Source organism: Columba livia, chromosome 1 (assembly GCF_036013475.1).
Source record: "Columba livia isolate bColLiv1 breed racing homer chromosome 1, bColLiv1.pat.W.v2, whole genome shotgun sequence".
Classification (NCBI taxonomy): Eukaryota; Metazoa; Chordata; class Aves; order Columbiformes; family Columbidae; genus Columba; species Columba livia.
This window is the reverse complement of record NC_088602.1, coordinates 208,713,956-208,732,937: the sequence shown is the minus strand read 5'-3', so window position 1 is coordinate 208,732,937 and position 18,982 is coordinate 208,713,956. Positions and strand designations below refer to the sequence as shown.

The following is an 18,982-nucleotide window of genomic DNA, read 5'->3' as shown; positions in this document are numbered from 1 at the left end:
ATGTAGGAGAAAAATAAATGCAAAATATAGACTAGTGTGATGGGAGTTTGAGGTTTTGACATCAATACCACTTAGTATACTCCTGCCTATCCTTCCTGGAACTTGTGAAAAATTGACCTAGTGATTACATCTGAGAGAGCTTTTCCTCCTCTCACCATTGATTTATGCACTCCTTCTTTACTTTCCCTTCAGTAATTTGCATTCCTCAATGTTATGGCTTGATAAACAGCACATCAGCAAACTTGTTTGAGTTGTGCCGAGCTGTGAGTGGAAACCCAGCAAAAGCTAACAACTGACACCAGACATATAGATGATCAATGTTCCTCATTCCTTGTGATCTGCTTTTTTCTATCTCTCTGTTGCCCTTTCAAAGCTCTATCTGTCACACATTTATTTATTTCAGTGCAGTGAGACCATAGACATTGATGGAATCACACTGCATGTATCTTTAAAAAGAGAGTTTTCTGAGGACTTTTAGAAAATAGGGAGCTTATGGTGACCATTTTGAGTCTCTTTTGTGACTGTTTCTGCGAGAACTCATACTGGCTACTTAACTTCTCTGTGCTGAAGTTTGTCATCTGGAAAATAGAGGTAATAATCTTTTTGAAACATGCAAATACACTGTGGCGCTCACTTCATTGTAAAGTACATTAAGACACTCCAAAAGGAGCAATAATGAAGTGAGAGAATTTCCCTGTGTGAATACCAAAGCTTTTGAACAAGGCAATATATGTTCCCTGTCATTTTCATGAATATAATTAAACATATGGTTAGTCAGAAATGGACAAAGCCAATCTTGGAGAGAGAAAAATCAAAGCCAGGTGAGCAATAATCAACCCCTGGGGATCAGGGAAGATGAACATCTGGTCAGGTCTTACTAATTGGGAAGACTCCCCTGCTCCTGCAGCTTGGGACAGCTTAAGCAAAGCCATAGAGAACAAAATAATCCCTCTTTGAGGACGTTGATCAAACAAGAGATGCTGCTGGAAACATGGCAAGATGATTGCATTGAAGCCTGTTAATGAGCATCAGTGTTAGGGGTAAATTACAGATTTCTCCTTCAACTGCCAACACTGAGGCAACCCTTTGACAGCATCTGGGCTGGGAACCAACTACAGAAGGTCACCTGTGATGGAGGCCAGTGCTCAAGTTGGACTTTGCATCTGGATCTTACCAGGGGGACAGCTGGGCTGGGAAATGTCTCCTCCAGCATAGCACAGCAGCTCTGTTGCATGGGTTCATGCAAAATGTATTCCCATGTTCCACATGCATGTCACTTTGACAGTCAAGATAATTGACAGGCGGCTCTCCCAGGTCCTTCTCATGTTTCTTCAAATGATTTGCTGTGTGACCTTGAGTAAAATGCTGAACAAACCCTCTCTTGCAAAGTGGGGTGGCCTAAGTCTGAGAGGAGACCATGAGACTGAATCAACCATTGCAACACTGAGATTATTTCTAAGTGAATGAAAAATGACAATGGCACACGTTGAAGTCAAGAAGTTTTTAATCTAGTTGAGCTATCTTTTATACAATGGCAGAGTTAAATATTTGAAAAATAAACCAGAAAGGAACTAAAAGGTCTAAGTAATGATTAAGAAAGATCAACTAAAACTCAGAGGCAAGCTCTTTTCCAAGGAAAAGACATGAGGAAGATCCATGAGTAATTACGTTGGAGAAAGTCTACATTGGAGTGGAGTACATTTGAAGAGTTGCTGGTATCTAATGTAGGCAATTACATATGGAAAGTCACACTGGACTCTCTGTATAGTGAATGGAGAGATGGTCCAATCTAGTGATCGAAGTTCAGGGAAAAATTCTTCTCTTCCTAAAGTAGATACCTTTAGCCAGGGCAAACTTGCACTAGGAAAGATGCTACCACAGTTAAGTTTTGCACAGCAAGAACTACTTAAGTGCTACATGTGGCCCCGAAGACTTCGCTTGAGAAAGTGGGGCTCTGCCATAGCACCATTTAGAACAAAATCACAACTAATAGTTTTAACAAGTGGCCAAACTGTTGTTTAGTGAAATGGAAGACTCAGGTTGGGTTGTAAAGGATAGTTCCACTATTTGCTGTGGGAGCTGGGAAGGTGACAAAGACTCCAAAAAAAGAAAGAAAAAAGGTTCACTTATGTGCTGCAATGGTCCTTGTTGCAGTGGGATGGGGAAGCGCACAGTCGTGGGGTCTTGGCTGCATTTCTGCCTGGCAGCAAAATGTCACACTTTGTCAGCTGAGGTGAAGTGATGTGGCTCGTCATGATGTCACGATCCTACAAGCTCTTTCCCTGGCATTTTCCTGTCTTTGTGTTGATCTATAACCAGTGTTCCCCTACAACAGCACAGTTCTAGAAGCCTTATTTTTATACCTCATGTTAGTCAGCAATGCTTTTCCCCGTGCCACTCAAACTTACCCTACTCTACAAATAGTCTTGAACAAACTTGTAGTAGCCTTGAGCAAGCAGTACCTCGTGGGATTACTGTTGGGAGTGGTGTTCGTGTTGTAAAAATGAGCTCCTAACAGTCGTGCTTCAGTGGAGTGTTTTGTTGGGCTTGCAGCATCGCTGCCTGCAGGGTTTGTTTCTGGCTGGTAAAGGAAATGTTTTAGCACAGCATCTTGTCCCAGAGCCTGGCAGCAGCCCTGGGAACCTCTAGGAATGCATGGAAAGCTCCTATTCCACTGATCTGCAGTCACCCTGCCAATGTGTGGCTAGAAGAGGAGGTGTAAAGAGCATTGACCAGCCTCTGTGGATTTTGGTTTTTTTTTTTCCTATACCAGTGGCTTCCAGATACAGTTTTCTGTATTTGAAGAGTCAAAAGCAAATTGTGAGTCTGATTTCTACATTCCCACTCTCCTGACTGCTGCTGTGCCAGCTGTCTTGGTCAGATGTCCCTTGTCCCATATGAGTTTATGACTCACCAAACCATAACCATGAACTCTGTGTCCCATGTACATTTTGGGACTAAGCGTCATCAGGGCAGTCCAGAACAACATAGATGTTTGGGACAGGGAATGAGAAATCCATAATGAGCCCCAAACTTCTTTGTAGCCAGGACATTGAGACTGGTGAGATTCATCTCACCAGGAGTCCTTTGTTGATTGTGTTCATGGTCACTCTATCAACAGAGTTGCTTCTACATGACATTTCAAGTGTTTTTTAGCCACTTTCTATCCAAGTACTTCATGCCCTGTTTATCTTGGGAGAGAAGGGGAGGTTGTAATTCAACCTTAGACAGGGAGATGAGTTTCTCAGTGTTCTTGTTTGTTCGTCAGTTTCAATGTGACTTTTTCCTGCATTCCCTCTAGGCTCGTGTAGGAGGGATGGAGTTCTCCCCAGGGATGGTCTACATCTCCCCAGACAGCCCTCTCAGCTTGCCAGCTATAGTCAGCATTGCAGTGGCTGGTGGCCTGCTCATCATCTTCATCGTGGCCGTGTTGATTGCGTACAAGCGCAAATCCAGAGAAAGCGACCTCACCCTCAAGCGTCTGCAAATGCAGATGGACAACCTGGAGTCAAGGGTGGCACTGGAGTGCAAAGAAGGTAGGATAGTACAAAGAAGGTTGAATGAGGAAGGAAGGTTGACACCGTGTTGGTAGAAGGGAGATATCCAGCTACTAAGCTTTGAGCCAAAGTGTCACCAAGGAACAGGAATGTTGAACCCTGTCAGTCTGGCTTAAACCTGGTTCTAATCTGACTTTGCCTATTTTCCCTAAGTCCAGTGTCCTTCCACTCTGTCCAAGCTGTATTTGCAAACTCACAGTCCAGGGAGAACCTTGGCACATGTCCCTGGGAATATTGTGTTGTAGGAAAGGTGAAACTGCTCTAGCCCACCTTCTTCTTCCTCTCCAAATGTTGCTTCTCCACTTGTACTTCAGACTCATGCACATGAGCCTGAGGGATTTTCCCATCACAATGAGGGAGATCTGGACTGTCATTGCTACATAAGTCGTTCTTTTTTTGTGTTAGCCTTTGCAGAACTACAGACGGATATTCACGAGCTGACAAGCGATCTGGATGGAGCTGGGATCCCCTTCCTCGATTACCGAACCTATACTATGAGGGTGCTTTTCCCTGGTATTGAAGATCATCCAGTCCTGAGGGATCTGGAGGTAAGAAATCAACATCTCCTGCTTCTGTCTCCTCTCATGCCTCCCTGTTCTGTCCTGAATGCAAGAGATATTGTGTCAATGGTGGGGACATGATACCTTACAATGCTGTGCCTTACCAGTGATATTGCTTCATTAAAAATCCAAGTTGAAAGGGGAAGGTGATTGCTTATATCTTAGATGTTAAATTCTGTTTGATCACTCATCTATTTGGAAGATTCTCATAGACCTGTGTGCATTAGGTCTACTGTATTAAGCTCCTCCTTGGTCTTCGTCCTGCTGAGGTTTGGTTCTTAGACTGGATTTTTTAGTTACACATGTGCAGGGACCAGGAAAAAAGTTATATGGCAGAGCAATGTAGCTGCCAGTGTCACTCCAGCTTTGCACACTACTGAGACTTTTTTTCCTGGTAACACTTATAGAAATAACCTGCATTAACCAAAGGAGGTTTATCTTTTATGTGCTCTGTGGTTTGCATAAAAGTCAGAAAAACACAGCATCAGTCTGCCCATACCCTGCCTGCATCTAATTCCTTTGCCCCAACTCTCTAGACCACAGTGATGGGAGGACAATGAGATGTTGCCCAGCACTGTTGGGTTCTGATACAACCTGCATTACCTCACTTTCAACAATGAGTTTGATGGGACCCTGGCTGAGATCTGCCCATGCTCAAAAACTCCTTCAGGCTTTGGCAGATGGACAGGCTCTGCTCTAGGGGCACCTGGGCCAGAGAAGCAGGGGATACACCATGGCCAAGGCCATGGAGGTTGTTGTTTGAGCTCTCTGCAAAGTTTTTGGCAAGTACTCAGCATCAGAGAAGCTCTGGCATGGGCTGGTGAGGTTGCTGGAGGCCAAGACGGGGGTTAGTTGGCAGAGAGGAGGAACAGGAGTTGGCACAGGCAATACCATGCTCGGCTGGTTGTGTAATCAGACATACCTGCTCGTCTTTGCTCCTTCCCATCAGGAGAGCCAAAATTCATCAAACAGTATGGAAAGAACCGTTAAAAAACCTGGTCCATCAGCAGCAAGGATTTGCGTGATTAGGTAGGAGGCTGAGTTACACACTGACTACCATAGATACTTGCCTTTGGGGAGCAGGTAGGATGCTCTCGAGCTGCTTTCCCTCAGAAAAAGTAGCTCAGCAGCATCAACAAATGAGCACAAGAGACAATCTTTCTCATATATGTATATACACACACACAAACACTTTCATCATACCCACAGCCAGTTACAATCCCTATATTCATTAACCCTGGCCAGTTGACCACAGAAGAGCATCTGATCCCTATAGAGGCTTTAGCATGGATGCTCCCATATGCAGATACATACAGAGACATACTGAGCTAATGTTTCAGTCTGTCACCTTTGATCTCTTCTTCCTTTCATTTCATTCAGCTTTTTTTTTTTTTTCCCTTAATCCTCTGTAAATCTTCAAAAGCTCTTTCGGTGTCAAGATCTTTGGCTACCAACATATCAAGGAAAGCAGTTCCTATTCTGCTCCCTTCTCTGTAGCAGCCAGAAAAGGACACAGTATAGATCCCATAGTGAGCTGGTTTTACTTTTTTCCAGTTCATTTGCTAATTAACTGCTTCCAGATGCAGTAGAAAATACTTTCCTTGTTATTTTTTTAATTCTCCATAATAACCCGGGGATAGACAATATTAAATGTTCAAGCAAGTGAATTAAAAATAATTATTGACAGAATGGATGGTAGTGGTTGGCTGGTTGTCTCAAGCTATTTGCTAAGTGATTTATTTGTTGCATGCAAAAAGAGTTAAGATCTCTAATTTTCAGAATGAAAAAGCAATGACATTTTAAGGGGCCTTGCATTACTTGGTTGTTTAAGCATGCCAATTTGTTTTGGATTAAAGTGCCAAATCTGTTTGGTTATTAACACATACATGTCCCAGTGACATGTGTTGCTCTGTGTTGAGACACACCAGCTTCCAGAGAAGATATTTTAAAGGCTGGAACAGCTTCAGCCACATGGAGAAATTAGTTTTGGGATCTCTGTTTGGACTGCATTTTCATCTAGGAACAGAAAGACTGGAAAGGGTAAAACCCACTGTTGACTCTGGAGCCCAGAGTCCAGTGTCGAGGTCCTAAATTGTTCCTTATAAAAACTAGTTCGCCAGCCTCACGCAGCAGAGAAATATATCGGAGACTTATGAACCTGTCTCTAAACCATCTCACCTCCCAAGACAGGGGGTCATACTGCAGTGGGACCTGTAAGACAGGTCCTTTCACACCTTCATCTACCTAGTTCTTCAAAAAAAGGCCCAGCTGCGTACCTACGATCTCACACACTGCCTCACTGCATCTCTTCATCTTCTCAAAACCTGACCCTGTGCTCTCTTCCCCATTCACTTTCTTGTTGCTTGTCTCAGTTTCTTAAAGCTGAACCCCAAATCTCTGTAAGCAGGTTTCTTGCAAGGATTAAAAAGAGGTTTTTGGTGAAGACAGAGTGAAGCCTCAGTCTAACCACAATAAAAATACAATATAGTATGTTACCACATCCGGGCATTAGCAATCTCTTTTTGATGTACTGTTCAGGGAGGGAAACATAGAGTTGGGAAGTAATCCTCTGGTCGTGTCTAGGAGGGCTCTCAGACTTCCTAACCATCAGATGACATACAAAGTCTCTTCCTTTTTAGAGGACAATCCTGTGATGCAGAAAGGAGGACTCACCTGCCTTCTAGATGCAAGAGTAGCTTCTTCTTCTTCCTCTTCTTCTTCTTTTTCTTCTTCTTCATTTTCTTCTTCTTCTTCTTCTTCTTTTTCTTCTTCTTTCTCTTCTTCCTTTTCTTCTTCTTTTTCTTCTTTTTCTTCTTTTTCTTCTTCTTTTTGTTCTTCTTCTTCTTTTTCTTCTTCTTCTTCTTCTTCTTCTTCTTCTTCTTCCTATTATTATTATTATTATTATTATTATTATTATTATTATTATTATTATTTCTGCTGTTTGAAGCAGCTTTTCCCTTTTCCCTGTGTCAGAACTTACTTCTGCTTGATGTCAAACTGTATAGTTGGAGGAGCTGGAGGGATGAAAGCAGAGAGATAACAAAGGGTGTGTAACCCATTTGTGAGAGATCTCACAGCAGGCAGTAACTAAAAGGTATAAATTCCCTTTCTTCTCCTACAGGTCCCTGGCTACAGGCAGGAACGAGTGGAGAAAGGCCTGAAGCTCTTTGCCCAGCTCATCAACAACAAGGTTTTCCTGTTGTCCTTCATCCGCACGCTGGAGTCCCAGCGCAGCTTCTCCATGCGGGACCGTGGTAACGTGGCCTCGCTGATCATGACGGTGCTGCAGAGCAAGTTGGAGTACGCCACTGATGTCCTCAAACAGCTCTTGGCTGACCTCATAGACAAAAATCTGGAGAGCAAAAACCACCCCAAGCTGCTGCTGCGGAGGTGAGGATTCCTGGGGCTGGAGTGAGCTGGGCTGGGCAGCTGGTGCCCCACTGTTTAATTTAAGCATCCTACTCATCTTTGGAGGAAAAGGGCAAATTTGCTTGATTTTTTTTCTGTGTAGCTGGGTGTGAAATCAGGCTGGTGTACAGCACCAGTTCGTGTGACCCCATAGGTCTGGTATGAAGCTGTTTGCAGAGAGGGGTGAATAAGGTAAGTAGGGCTGAACAAACACTGAATTTCTTTCCCTTTCTGGTTTCCTGCTCATTTAAGACTTCCCAACAGAGCATTCTTTTCAGCAACTGTGTATGTAGGTCTTGCTTCATCTCCACCCCAACCGAAAAGTAGTTAATGATTAAAAGTTACAGAACTGAACAACAAAGGGCAACAAAGATGCTGAAGGGAGTGGAGCATCTCCCGTGTGAGGAAAGGCTGAGGGAGCTGGGTCTCTTTAGCTTGGAGAAGAGGAGACTGAGGGTTGACCTCATTAATGTTTACAGATACATAAAGCGTGAGTGTCAGGAGGATGGAGCCAGGCTCTTCTCGGTGACAACCAACAGCAGGACAAGGGGTAATGGGTTCAAACTGGAACACAAGAGGTTCCACTTCAATTTGAGAAGAAACGTCTTCTCAGTGAGGGTGCCAGAGCCTGGCCCAGGCTGCCCAGCGGGGTTATGGAATCTCCTTCTTTGCAGACATTCAAACCCGCCTGGACACCTTCCTGTGTAACCTCATCTGGGTGTTCCTGCTCCAGCAGGGGCATTGGACTAGATGATCTTTTGAGGTCCCTTCCAATCCCTAACATTCTGTGTGATTTTGTGTGGATTTTAACGCAGGTCTTCCAGAAAACTTCATAAAGCCAGCAGGAGCCCGTGACTCCTAATCCTTACTTTGGACTCTTTGTGTACTTAAGACATTCATTCACACTTATGTTTTCTTTTAACCTGAAAATTTCAATTGCATGGTGTAGGACTTATATCACATAGAAGAGGTGGTTTTATATCCCTGGTAAGTCAACTGCTGCCTTCTCCTGCCTGAGACATGGACTGCCCTTCTGTGTTTCTTGTTTATGAGATAAATACAGACATATGGAGAGTCTCCTTCAGCTGGTTTTGGGATCTTCCGTCTCTCCTTGAGCATTGGTGCGGGGGGAGTTTGTTGAAGCCACTAGCAGTGCTGAGCAAGACAACAGAGGTGGTTTCATATCAGGCACAAGTTTGGGTTGGTGCTTCTTGGTCAGGTCTAAGGTTTAACCACCAGGGTTGTACGGGAACACGTGAATTAGAAATCTACTGCTTTGTAATTAATGTGCTTTCTCTGCCTAGGGAAGTGCTGCCTCTTCTTCCTTTAGTGTCATATTCATCCTCTTTTCATGGTCTGAACCAATCACTCTGAATCAAGTCAGGACACTAAGTAAAATCAGTAGTGAGTCTACTGGAGATGGATGCCCTTTGCCACTGCTCAGAGCCAACTTTGAGGAGCCCTCAGCTGATTGTGATGGACAACTTGGGCAAGGAAGAGACCTGTGTTGCCTGCTGGGAGGGTTTTCATCTGGCACACAGCCCACTATGGAGAACCAGCTAAAAAAGGAGGAGAAGGCACTCCCTGGCATTCAGGGTAGCAAAGCCAAGGGCAGAGACTGGACTTTGCAGTGGTATCAGTTGATTCTCTGATGTGATTCAAGCCCTACAGACTGGCTGGTGACCTCCCTCCAGCTGTCCCCAGGCTTCTTCTCTGTGCTTCTCCTCTGATGCTAGATGGCACTGCTTCCTTCAGACTGTCTCCTCCCTTTTTTTTCTCCATTTTCTTCCCTTTTCCCACTTCTTTATCTTCTCTGGTTGTTGATTCCTGAGTTGTCCTGAGCATCCCATCTTCCCCTTTCTCCTTCTTCCAGTTCTGTTCTAATTCCAGTCTTCTTTGTTGGAAATGACATGTGGCTATTGGAAGGAGAGCCAGTGAGCAGAGAAGGCACGTCCACTGTTCCAAGCTCTGAAAACATAAGGAGAACTCAGAGATATGGTTTGTACTCTGAGATGAATGTCCTCCACTGAGAGGCACCAGAACAAAGTCTATAGATGAACAGGTGAACAGTGAATCAATCAAACAAGTGAACTTGAGATTCAAATACGTGTGAGGTTACCAGATAGTTATTTGGAGCAACTGGATTCAACTTGATGCTTCCCCTACCTCCTTGTGACTCTGTGGATGGAAGAGAATCATCCATCACCTTTCCGCAGTGCTGGTTTTGGGGGTATTTGACAGAAGGAAGGAGCTGGCTGGAATGATTTTCCCACCTCACCTGTGTCCAATGTTCATCTCACATGACATCTACAGTCTTGAAGAGACCAAAATCATCAGGGCAGAGAGCAACAACACAATGCAATTTCATTTCTCTTTCTCATGATAATTCTAAGTTTGCACCATATTGTGGGTCCCAGGTGTGACACCTGGGGGCATCAGAAAGAACACTACTCTGAATGACACGCTGTGTGAGGATCTCAGACCATAATGAGCATGGGGATTGCTGGAACTGAATATCATACCATGACCAGTGGAGGACAGCAGCTCAGTGATATTGGCCAAGGGGAATAAAGGGCAAATAACCTGGTTTTGAGAGAGGTAGTCTCTGGGGATAGAGACACAGCAATGATCACTGTAGACAAAGAAAATACAACTTTAATCTGGTAGCAAACTGGGACTGTATCACCTCTTCCTCCGGATGCAGGCAAGAGAAGAGAAACAACAACAAACACCACTGTTATCACTCCCTCCCTCACCATCACAGAATCACAGAATCATTTTGGTTGGAAGAAAACCTCAAGATCATTGAGTCCAACCATTAACCCACCCCTGGCACTAACCCATGTCCCTGAGAACCTCATCTCTGCGTTTGTTCAATCCTTCCAGGGATGGTGACTCCACCGCTGCCCTGGGCAACCTGTTCCAATACATGACAAACCTTTTTGGGAATAAATTTTTCCTAATATGCAATCTAACTGTCTCCTGGCATAACTTGAGGCCATTTCCTCTTGTCCTATCACTTGCAACTTGGGAGAAGAGACCACCTCCCTCCATGCCTCAAGCTCCTTTCAGGCAGTTCAGAGATCAGAAGGTCTCCCCTCAGCTCCTGTTCTCCAGCTGAACCCCTCAGGTCCCTCAGCCGCTCCCATCACACTTGTGCTCCAGCCCCTTCATCAGCTCCATTCCCTTCTCTCAACTTGCTCCAGCACCTCAAGGGCTTTCCCCATCATCTAAGTGAGACGTGCCTGTGAGAACAGAGAAATGCTTGTGGACACCAGGCTAAAGATCAGCTGTGTTTAACTAGACCATCATCTATTCTGTGTTGGTGTAACAGGACACTATTTTCAGACAAGGTTGCTGGCTGATTCCAAGCACACAGCTCCAGTGATGTAAGCCCTTCCCCTTGCAAGTCTCATGCTCCAGAGGAAGCAAGATCAACTTTATGCTGAAGGACCGGGGAAGCTAAAAAGCAAGATGCAGCCCTAAGTGAGAACCCCTGGGTGGCTTTGGTGATAGCTAGGACCAGGAAGACCCACTTCAGTTCATCTAAACAGACACTTTGCTTTCTTCTTGAGCAACATCAGTGCATGTACTGGAGCCATCACGGATTTATCCTGTGCTGCTGATGTCTAGAGTTCTGAGTCATTCCTTCTGTGGGAAAAATTCACCCTGAAGACTCAAGATGGATTTTTGTTTGGGTGAAGACAGAGTGTTCAAGGGCAACAGGAAGAGCTCTGTGAATGCTCCACATTGAGGAGTATAATTGCTCCCAAATGCCAGGGAGATAATCAGTGCCAGATAACTATTGTCTGGTGATTTAGTTCTAAGTATTTATCTAGCCTACTTGTCATAAGGCCTAAATCCAAGCTCCTCATTTTTGACGGATCTATCCTTCCTGACCTCCTCTGAGAATGTTCCCTCAAATGTTGTTATCTTTATTTCATTGGTGGAAAAACTGAGACACAGACATACAGGGACTTCTCTAGTCACAGGAGAATCAGAAGGATAGTAAGGATTTGCCTGAAAGTTTACTAAGTCCAAAGCTAGAACAGAGAGCCTAAGACACACTTAATCCTGATGGTGTTATGCCAAACTTGCCATGGGTCTCAGGAATGTGGACAGTAACATGGACAAAGCCAATCTTTTGACTAGTCATTTTATATGACCAGCATGACTAAATCATTTCCAAATTGTTTTTTCTCCTGGGTTTGTTTTAGGACAGAGTCTGTGGCTGAGAAGATGCTCACCAACTGGTTCACCTTCCTTCTGTACAAGTTCCTCAAGGTAAGAGGAGCATCATGCCTGGATGAACAGCTGCTTTAATACATTTCTTTTTGGTAAGGTTCAGTTGGGGCAAAAACTTCCCAGGTATAAAGGAAAAGGCTTTTATTTTCAAGAAAGAACTCACTGCTTAATGGGAGAAGGACTGTTTTCTGATCCAGGGAGAACAAAGAGGGACAGTTTGTTAGAGAGGCAGCCTGTTGGTCTTATTCCTGGACAGTGGTGAGATTTAAGAGTCAGTGTTGAAACATGAAGTATTTCAGAGCCTGGGAAAGATGTGTATTGAAAATGCTCTAATTTTACTACCAGACTCAGTTCTCCATCACATGGTGATCCATATTTTCAGTGTATAGTGGCTGGACATCTCCTACCACTCCTGCTCAGAGGCAGTACTGATGCCCAGAGCCTTCACCAAACTCAGTGCCTCCACCATCCTTAACCTGCTTTATCCATACCATAACCAGATCCCTGCTTAGTTTTATTTAGGACCGAGCCCAAGCTCTTCTTGGCCCAAAGGCTGCCTCGATCCTGCACTGGGCATGGCCATGTACCCTCTGAGTACAAAGGGCTGGATAGAATATGCCATTTGAATCTGACTGCTGCATCAGGGGCTGAGGCTGTTGCTGCTTTGTATCCCAGCAGGAGACAGCATTGGCTTTGCAGGATGCTCGTCAGCAAAGCAGTTAAAAGATCTGAGATACCCCCTGAGTCCTCCCATTCCTCCTGGAATGCCTCCTTGGGGAGGCTTTTTGAAAGAAACTGGTCTCTGCAATTGTCCTCTATTCCTCAGGCTAGACATGAGGAAGAAATTGTTGCCCCTGAGGGTGGTGAGAGCCTGGCCCAGGTCGACCAGAGAGGTGGTAGATGAACCATTCCTGGAGACATCCCAGGCCAGGCTGGACGGGGCTCTGAGCAACCTGAGCTGGTGAAGATGTCCCTGTTCATGGCAGGGTTTGGACTGGATGAGTTTTGAAGGTCCCTTCCAACCCAAACTAATCTATGATTCAGTGATTCCTAATGCAGTTGCTAGATATTCTTACACCTTACAGCCCCACTTGGACACTACATTCAGCCTCTGCCTGGCAGTTCAAGGCTTTACAAATCAATCCCATTGCCCTGAATATTCCCCAGACACAACCTGTCCAAGGACGAACACATGGGAAAGATTTGAAGGTCCCTGGAAGGTAATTTCAGTGACTTCAGTATCAGATTCCTGCCTCCAGCTGAAAGGAAAGGATATAAGGAGGTGACTCTCCAAAGCACCGCTTTTATAATAGGCTTTTTTCTCCCACTCAGCTACTTGTCTTCTTGCCTTAGCCTGAACAGAGGCCTGATAAGGGCAAGAGACAGGCACACAGAAGCAATATGCTGCTGGTAGATAAGCTAATTAAGTGGGAGACAGGTGTAGGAACTGAGAAAGGGGCCACTTTGCCTCAGATTATTAACTTGTTTTTGCTGGGATTTACACCAGAGGAAAATGACCTCTCTCATTTTGTTGGGACACATGGCAAGAGGAAAAGGCAAGGTGGGGAGGGAGGGAGGAAGGATGGAGAGATGAAGGGGGAGAGAGGCAATAGAAGAAAACACAAGGTGGGGTGCAGAGCAGCAAGTGTGCAGAGCATGGGCAGCAAGGGAGGAAAGGCCAGGAAAAGTGTAGGAAGAGGAGTGCAATGGGTGTGAATGATGAGAAGGAGAAATTCGGGAGACGTGTGCCTTGCTAGCCCTGCCTGTGTGCTGCTTGTTTCTGTCCTGTGCTGGGTCACATACATCTGAGATCACCAATGCAACCATACAGATCCAGGGGCACATCTCCCCTGGGTCATGGCTCCTGCCTGGCCATCCCTACTTGCCTCCAGCATGAGAGTGCTCAGGGAGACTGTGGACTCTGCCACAAGATGTGGGGAACCAGAAGTCCATCTCCCTTATAGATCTGTCTCCAAGTCCTCTGGGACTCATCCCACCACCTGCTCAAGTGCAAACCCCTGGCCTGGTGGCAATCACTTGAGTAGCTCCTACAAGGCTCTGCTAGCCCAAACATTTCTGGGGAGCACTGGCAGCTTTATCTCATGACAGGACACTCGAGAGGGCTGTTTGCACCCTTGGTGGTATGGAATAAATAGACTGATTCCCCCTGATGCATCTGTCTTGAGTGGCTGGGGATGGCAAACCGTGGCAGTCACTGAGATGTTATGTAGGTTGAATTCTCACCTTCTGTTTCACCTCATGGTTGTCTCTCACCCCTGCAGGAGTGTGCTGGTGAACCTCTGTTCTCCCTCTTCTGTGCCATCAAGCAGCAGATGGAAAAGGGCCCCATCGACTCAATCACCGGGGAGGCCCGGTACTCGCTGAGTGAGGACAAGCTTATCCGACAGCAGATTGATTACAAGACACTGGTGAGTGCTCTGAGCACACCTTCCTATATGGGCTTGTCCAACCTCTTTTAGCAAAAAGGGATTTAAAGACAAGAAGTCAGCGATGGGCTTGCTTACCCTCTGGGACGATTTGTTCTTGCAACTCAGCAGGGTAACCCTGCTGAAGACTGACATCCCCTAACACAGCAAGGTTTGTGGCTGAAACATCTCCCTGCAAAGCAGGTTTGCAAAGACACTGCTTCCAAGTTATTTCCATTGTGCCTCATCCCATGCCCAGAGCATTCTCAGCCCCTCAAAGGGATTTTCTGTCCTCTGAAAGCATCTGCACTCATTGAAAAGTAGGATAACAGTGCCAATCCTTTACCATTGCTTGGGTTAGGTGAGGTCTGAGAGCACTGAAAGACAGCATGAGTCTTGTGTCATGAATATGCCTGAGAAAGCGGAGACAATAGATATGGGCAATTTACTTTGTTCTGTTAGACAAAATAATTCCTGTTGTCTACCCCTTTTTCCCTGGAGTGATGTCCAGCCTTCCAACATCCCTCTGAGTTGCAAGACAAATGTAACAGTCTTCCTACAGCAGAAAGGTGAGGATGTCACTGCAAGTTGTCACCACCCTGAGCTTTTCCCTGTGAGGAGTGTGATGTCCACCATGGGGTTTCTTCCTCATCACTTTTGGGTTCCCCCAGGGGTATCTTCATGCTCTGTCTCCCCATCACCTCCTCCCTTCTCCCTGGTCCCTAGCACTGGTGGCAGAGCTGCCCAGCTCCAGCACAGGCACACAAAGGGCCCTTGGCCATGTGGGGTGTCCCCAGGGCTGAGCTCAGGCAAATTGAACATGAGGCCCTTGGCCACAGGATACTTGTGATCACAGGGACACCCAGATCAGGGCACAGCAAGTCCAGAGACGTCCTGAGACCTTGTGGTGTTGTGTCAGTGCAAAGTCCATGGCCTCCTGCAAGTGACAGCTTTATGAGGCTATATTTCAAGGATCTTGTCTAGCATAATCCTCAACAGAAAAATTAAAAAAAAAAAATCTGTTATCCGATGAAGATTTTGGCACCATGGAATATGCTAGAAGTGCACAGTGGAGGGATCTATTAAGTCTTCTCTAGAGCTAATGCATCCATTTCTCCTGAGCAAGCAGAAGGCAAAGAAAAATGAACTTGATTTAAAGATTTCAAGGGAAAGAAAATTAATCCCTGTCACTGAGTCATTTGCTTCAAAATGTAATTGTCTGCATGGTGGAAGATATACATTGCATATGCCCAGCTTTAGTTTCTAATCTGAGATTACACCCTTTTCCCATTTTATTAAAGAACATCAATTAAAGAGCATTAGAAATCTCTTCTTAGCGTGTTTGTGGGCCTTCACTTTTTCCTGGATACACTAAATCCACTGAGCTTCTAAGCCTCTGTGGGATGAAGAGCATGTTCCAAGTCTTCAATGATCCTTGTAATTTCTTGATTTCCCATGTCTTTGATCTCAGAAAACCCTAAGTCCACACTTTAGGATGATCAGAAGGTGCTCTGAACTTACCAGGTTATTTTATTTGCACCTTCAGTTGAGAGATATTCATCTCACTTCACCTTAGCTATCTTTGTTAGCTATGTCCAGCCAATATTAGTCCCTTGACCTCTCTTAGATCTTGGCTCAGGTGGGCTGACACTAGGAATGCCTGCTTTTCTTCAGAAAATACAGATAGTCCAGAGCTGAGCTTTGATTAAATCCAAGTCTGATGAGGTGGTGAGACTTTATTCTTAAATAAGAGCACAATTTTATTTTGCATAGTAAAACATGAATTTTCTATTAAATCACATAAGTTACAATTATGTGTAATTGTCTAGTAATTTGGAGACCTGATCTCACATGGAGAGAGTGAGCAAAAGGAAGGAAAATGCAGACACAGAGTGATCACTTTCACCAAAGGAAATCCCCCGATCCTTTTAGACTTGATACAAAGCAGCCAGCAAAGGGTAGTAATTATACAACAGCCTGAACAAAGCTCTCCTCCATTCACTTTGTGTCGTTTGATGTTAATCAGCTCTCCCTTTTACATCTCAAGAGCAGACAAATATAACCCGATAGGAATCTCAGCAGATTTACAGAGATCAGCTTCAGTGAAGGAGATTAAGAAGAAGGAGAATACGAATAGGATTATTCTTCCTTTCTGTTTCTCTTTATTTGTTTTATTTTGTCCTTCCTCTACCTGCCTTGAGGAGTCTGTCATCTTTCATTAAAAATATATAGCAATGAAATAAAGCAAGAACTGATTCAGGATTTGTAATATAGGAATTCCCTCAATGTCTCGTGCTCTCTACCACTGTGAGTTTGCAGTGTGTGTGGCTAAAATTCATTGGGTTCATGTTTTGTGAATGCTAGGTGGCTGCTTGACTGAGTTAAATCACAATTCCAGTAGTGCGGCACATTGAAGCAGCCTGTTTATTGTCATCATTCCAGGAAGACAAGGCCTGGGCTTCCTTTGGAAGGCATTTATTCTTTAACCTTCATTAATCATGACCAAATAGTTTAAGTCATGGTTTTTAATATGGTTTAAGTGTAAAGCAGATCCAAATAAATTGATTTACCCAGGGAGAAAAAAGAAGACAGAGCACTTTCAGACATCTGGAATTACTAATTTCACAATACACACCTCATTTACTAAATTTTTATTTTTTCCGTCTTTTTTCTTTCCAAACCAGATAACTCTGATTTGCTGTCTGCCAGGCCCAACAGTTCTCCAAGGAAGCAACCTCAATGAGCTCAGGTCTTTGCAGTCTATAACAATTTCTCTACTTACAAATGATTTTTCAGTACAGTAGAAACTAAGGTAGTTACAGATGTGATTTGTTAGAATAAATGTGTTGCAACTAAACAGTAGGTCTTTTCCCAAGCCGTATGCCTCAGAGAAACACCCTCTTGTGTTAATGTCTTCGCGAGCAGCCAGAGCTCATCATCTCTGGCCTGCGGTGTTATTAAAAACACAGCTAGATTATTCCATCTACAAGAGACAGGGAGATCTCATGTCTGCTGACTGCCATCTGCCTTTGCCAGAATCCATGATTTTTTAGCGATTCTCCAAACCAGAGTCCAGATGCAAAATCCCGCTCCCTATAGCCACTGCTCTGTGGTTGCTGGGAGATGAAAGATCATCCATCTCCTGTGTCAACTTCATTTCAATTAATACAAATAATGCAGGGGAGCAAAGACCCTGATGTGTGTCAGGAGCTGTCAAGAGTATTGGCTAATTAGTGCTTGGAGGTGGTTGGTGGGAGCTGCCCAGTACATCTTGCTCTGCGTGGTCCCTGCACAGCTCGGTGGCTCCAGCACTGAGAACCTAATCAGATCATCTCTCCTGACAATATATTCTGGATGGGTAAAGGCTCTTTGAGCTTTCTTTAGTTAAGGCTTTTCAGGGAATTTTGGTGGCAGGGAGGAAGCTACTACCAAAATATGAAGGCTCTCCCATGCTTGGCCTCTTTAGAGGTCTTTCTTGTCTTTGCTCACTGCCAAGTCTTACCGTGTGTTGGCCAACTTGGATCTCCCTTAGCCCAATCTAGAACAGAAAGACATCTGTCGCCAGGACAGAAACCATAGTGATGTCCTTGTCTCGAGGCAGACCACTCAAACACTACAGAGAACTCTAAGCCAGGGTCCCCATATGAAGTAATCATAAACCATGGCTTTATTATTTAAATGCTAATAATCCACAGTGAAGATCAGGGCTTAGCTGAGCTAAGCATTGCATCTATATATACACTTTGAGACAGCTCATGGCTGGAAGGGGTGGCAAACAAAAAGAGCCCATGGATGTAGAAAAAGGTCAATAAACACAAATCCAGTGAGATGACATGCCCCAAGGTCACACACAGTCAGTGGGAGAGCAGGGCTCAGAGTTTACTACTCCACTTGCTCCCAGTTCCTCATCTTTCCATGTTGACCCCACAATTGGCACTGTCCTTATGCTGTTCTGACACAGACATGGCAGAACGGTGGTGCCAAGGGTGGGTGTACCCTCGGTGGCAAAATATTCAGTATCTCCTTAAGTAACACTGAAGTCTCCTCTCTCCTACATCCACCTTGCCAACAAAAGGGCTCAAAGGCACGTGATGAAGCAGGAACAGCGAATGCACTCAGGAGATCGGCATCACAAAGCTTCTCTCAAAATGACTGATCATGCAGAAATACAACACAGGCCACCTCAGAGGTCTCTTCCCCACCAGATTGTGTTGACATAGCTGAGGAGAACTGCAGAAGCAATAGGTTTAGTTCTTTCTCTTACCCTTGGCTGTTATGAGGACAGCCCTGGGTGAAGCACAGGGCAAACCTTACTCTTCCAGTGAGACTGGAGTGCCTGAACTCTGCTAAATGGATAAAGCCAATGCTTAGATTTCTTCTCTTGGCCATACCCTAGCAGGGAGAATCTATAGAAAGCTGGAGAGAGAACAGAGGAAACCCTTGGGAAGATTTACACAGAAGTGGTAGGAATCTCACTCACCATTGCAAACACCTTATTATGATTAGGAACTTCATCCTCTTAGATGAGGAGCAGATATTTTCAATCTGTAGAGTAATGATTACTTCAATAAGGCCCATGTCAGTCTCCAAGAAGAGCCACTTAGCGTGTGCAATACACAGGTATATCCTGCAAATTCCTGAAGTCTTCGTACTGAGAAAAATTTTGTGCTCCACAAGAGAACAGTTGGAAAATACCAGCTGAAAGTCCATGTGAGGCCTGGGACACATATGTCAAAACAACTGTGCTTTGGGGAGAGCGTTGATTTCTGTAAGAAATGTTCTAATT

General features: G+C 44.7%; 1 protein-coding gene across 2 annotated transcripts in view; it reads left to right on the top strand.

Annotated features, from left to right (window-relative positions):
* The window catches only part of PLXNA4 (plexin A4), a 490,888-nt gene that overhangs the window by 436,351 nt on the left and 35,555 nt on the right, over window positions 1-18,982 (top strand). For both annotated transcript variants that reach the window (XM_065049321.1, XM_005509327.3), the window contains exons 20-24: window positions 3,302-3,536; window positions 3,963-4,105; window positions 7,239-7,507; window positions 11,743-11,809; window positions 14,053-14,199. In XM_065049321.1, coding sequence (XP_064905393.1) covers window positions 3,302-3,536; window positions 3,963-4,105; window positions 7,239-7,507; window positions 11,743-11,809; window positions 14,053-14,199 — 861 coding nt within the window. The remainder of the gene's footprint in view (window positions 1-3,301; window positions 3,537-3,962; window positions 4,106-7,238; window positions 7,508-11,742; window positions 11,810-14,052; window positions 14,200-18,982) is intronic.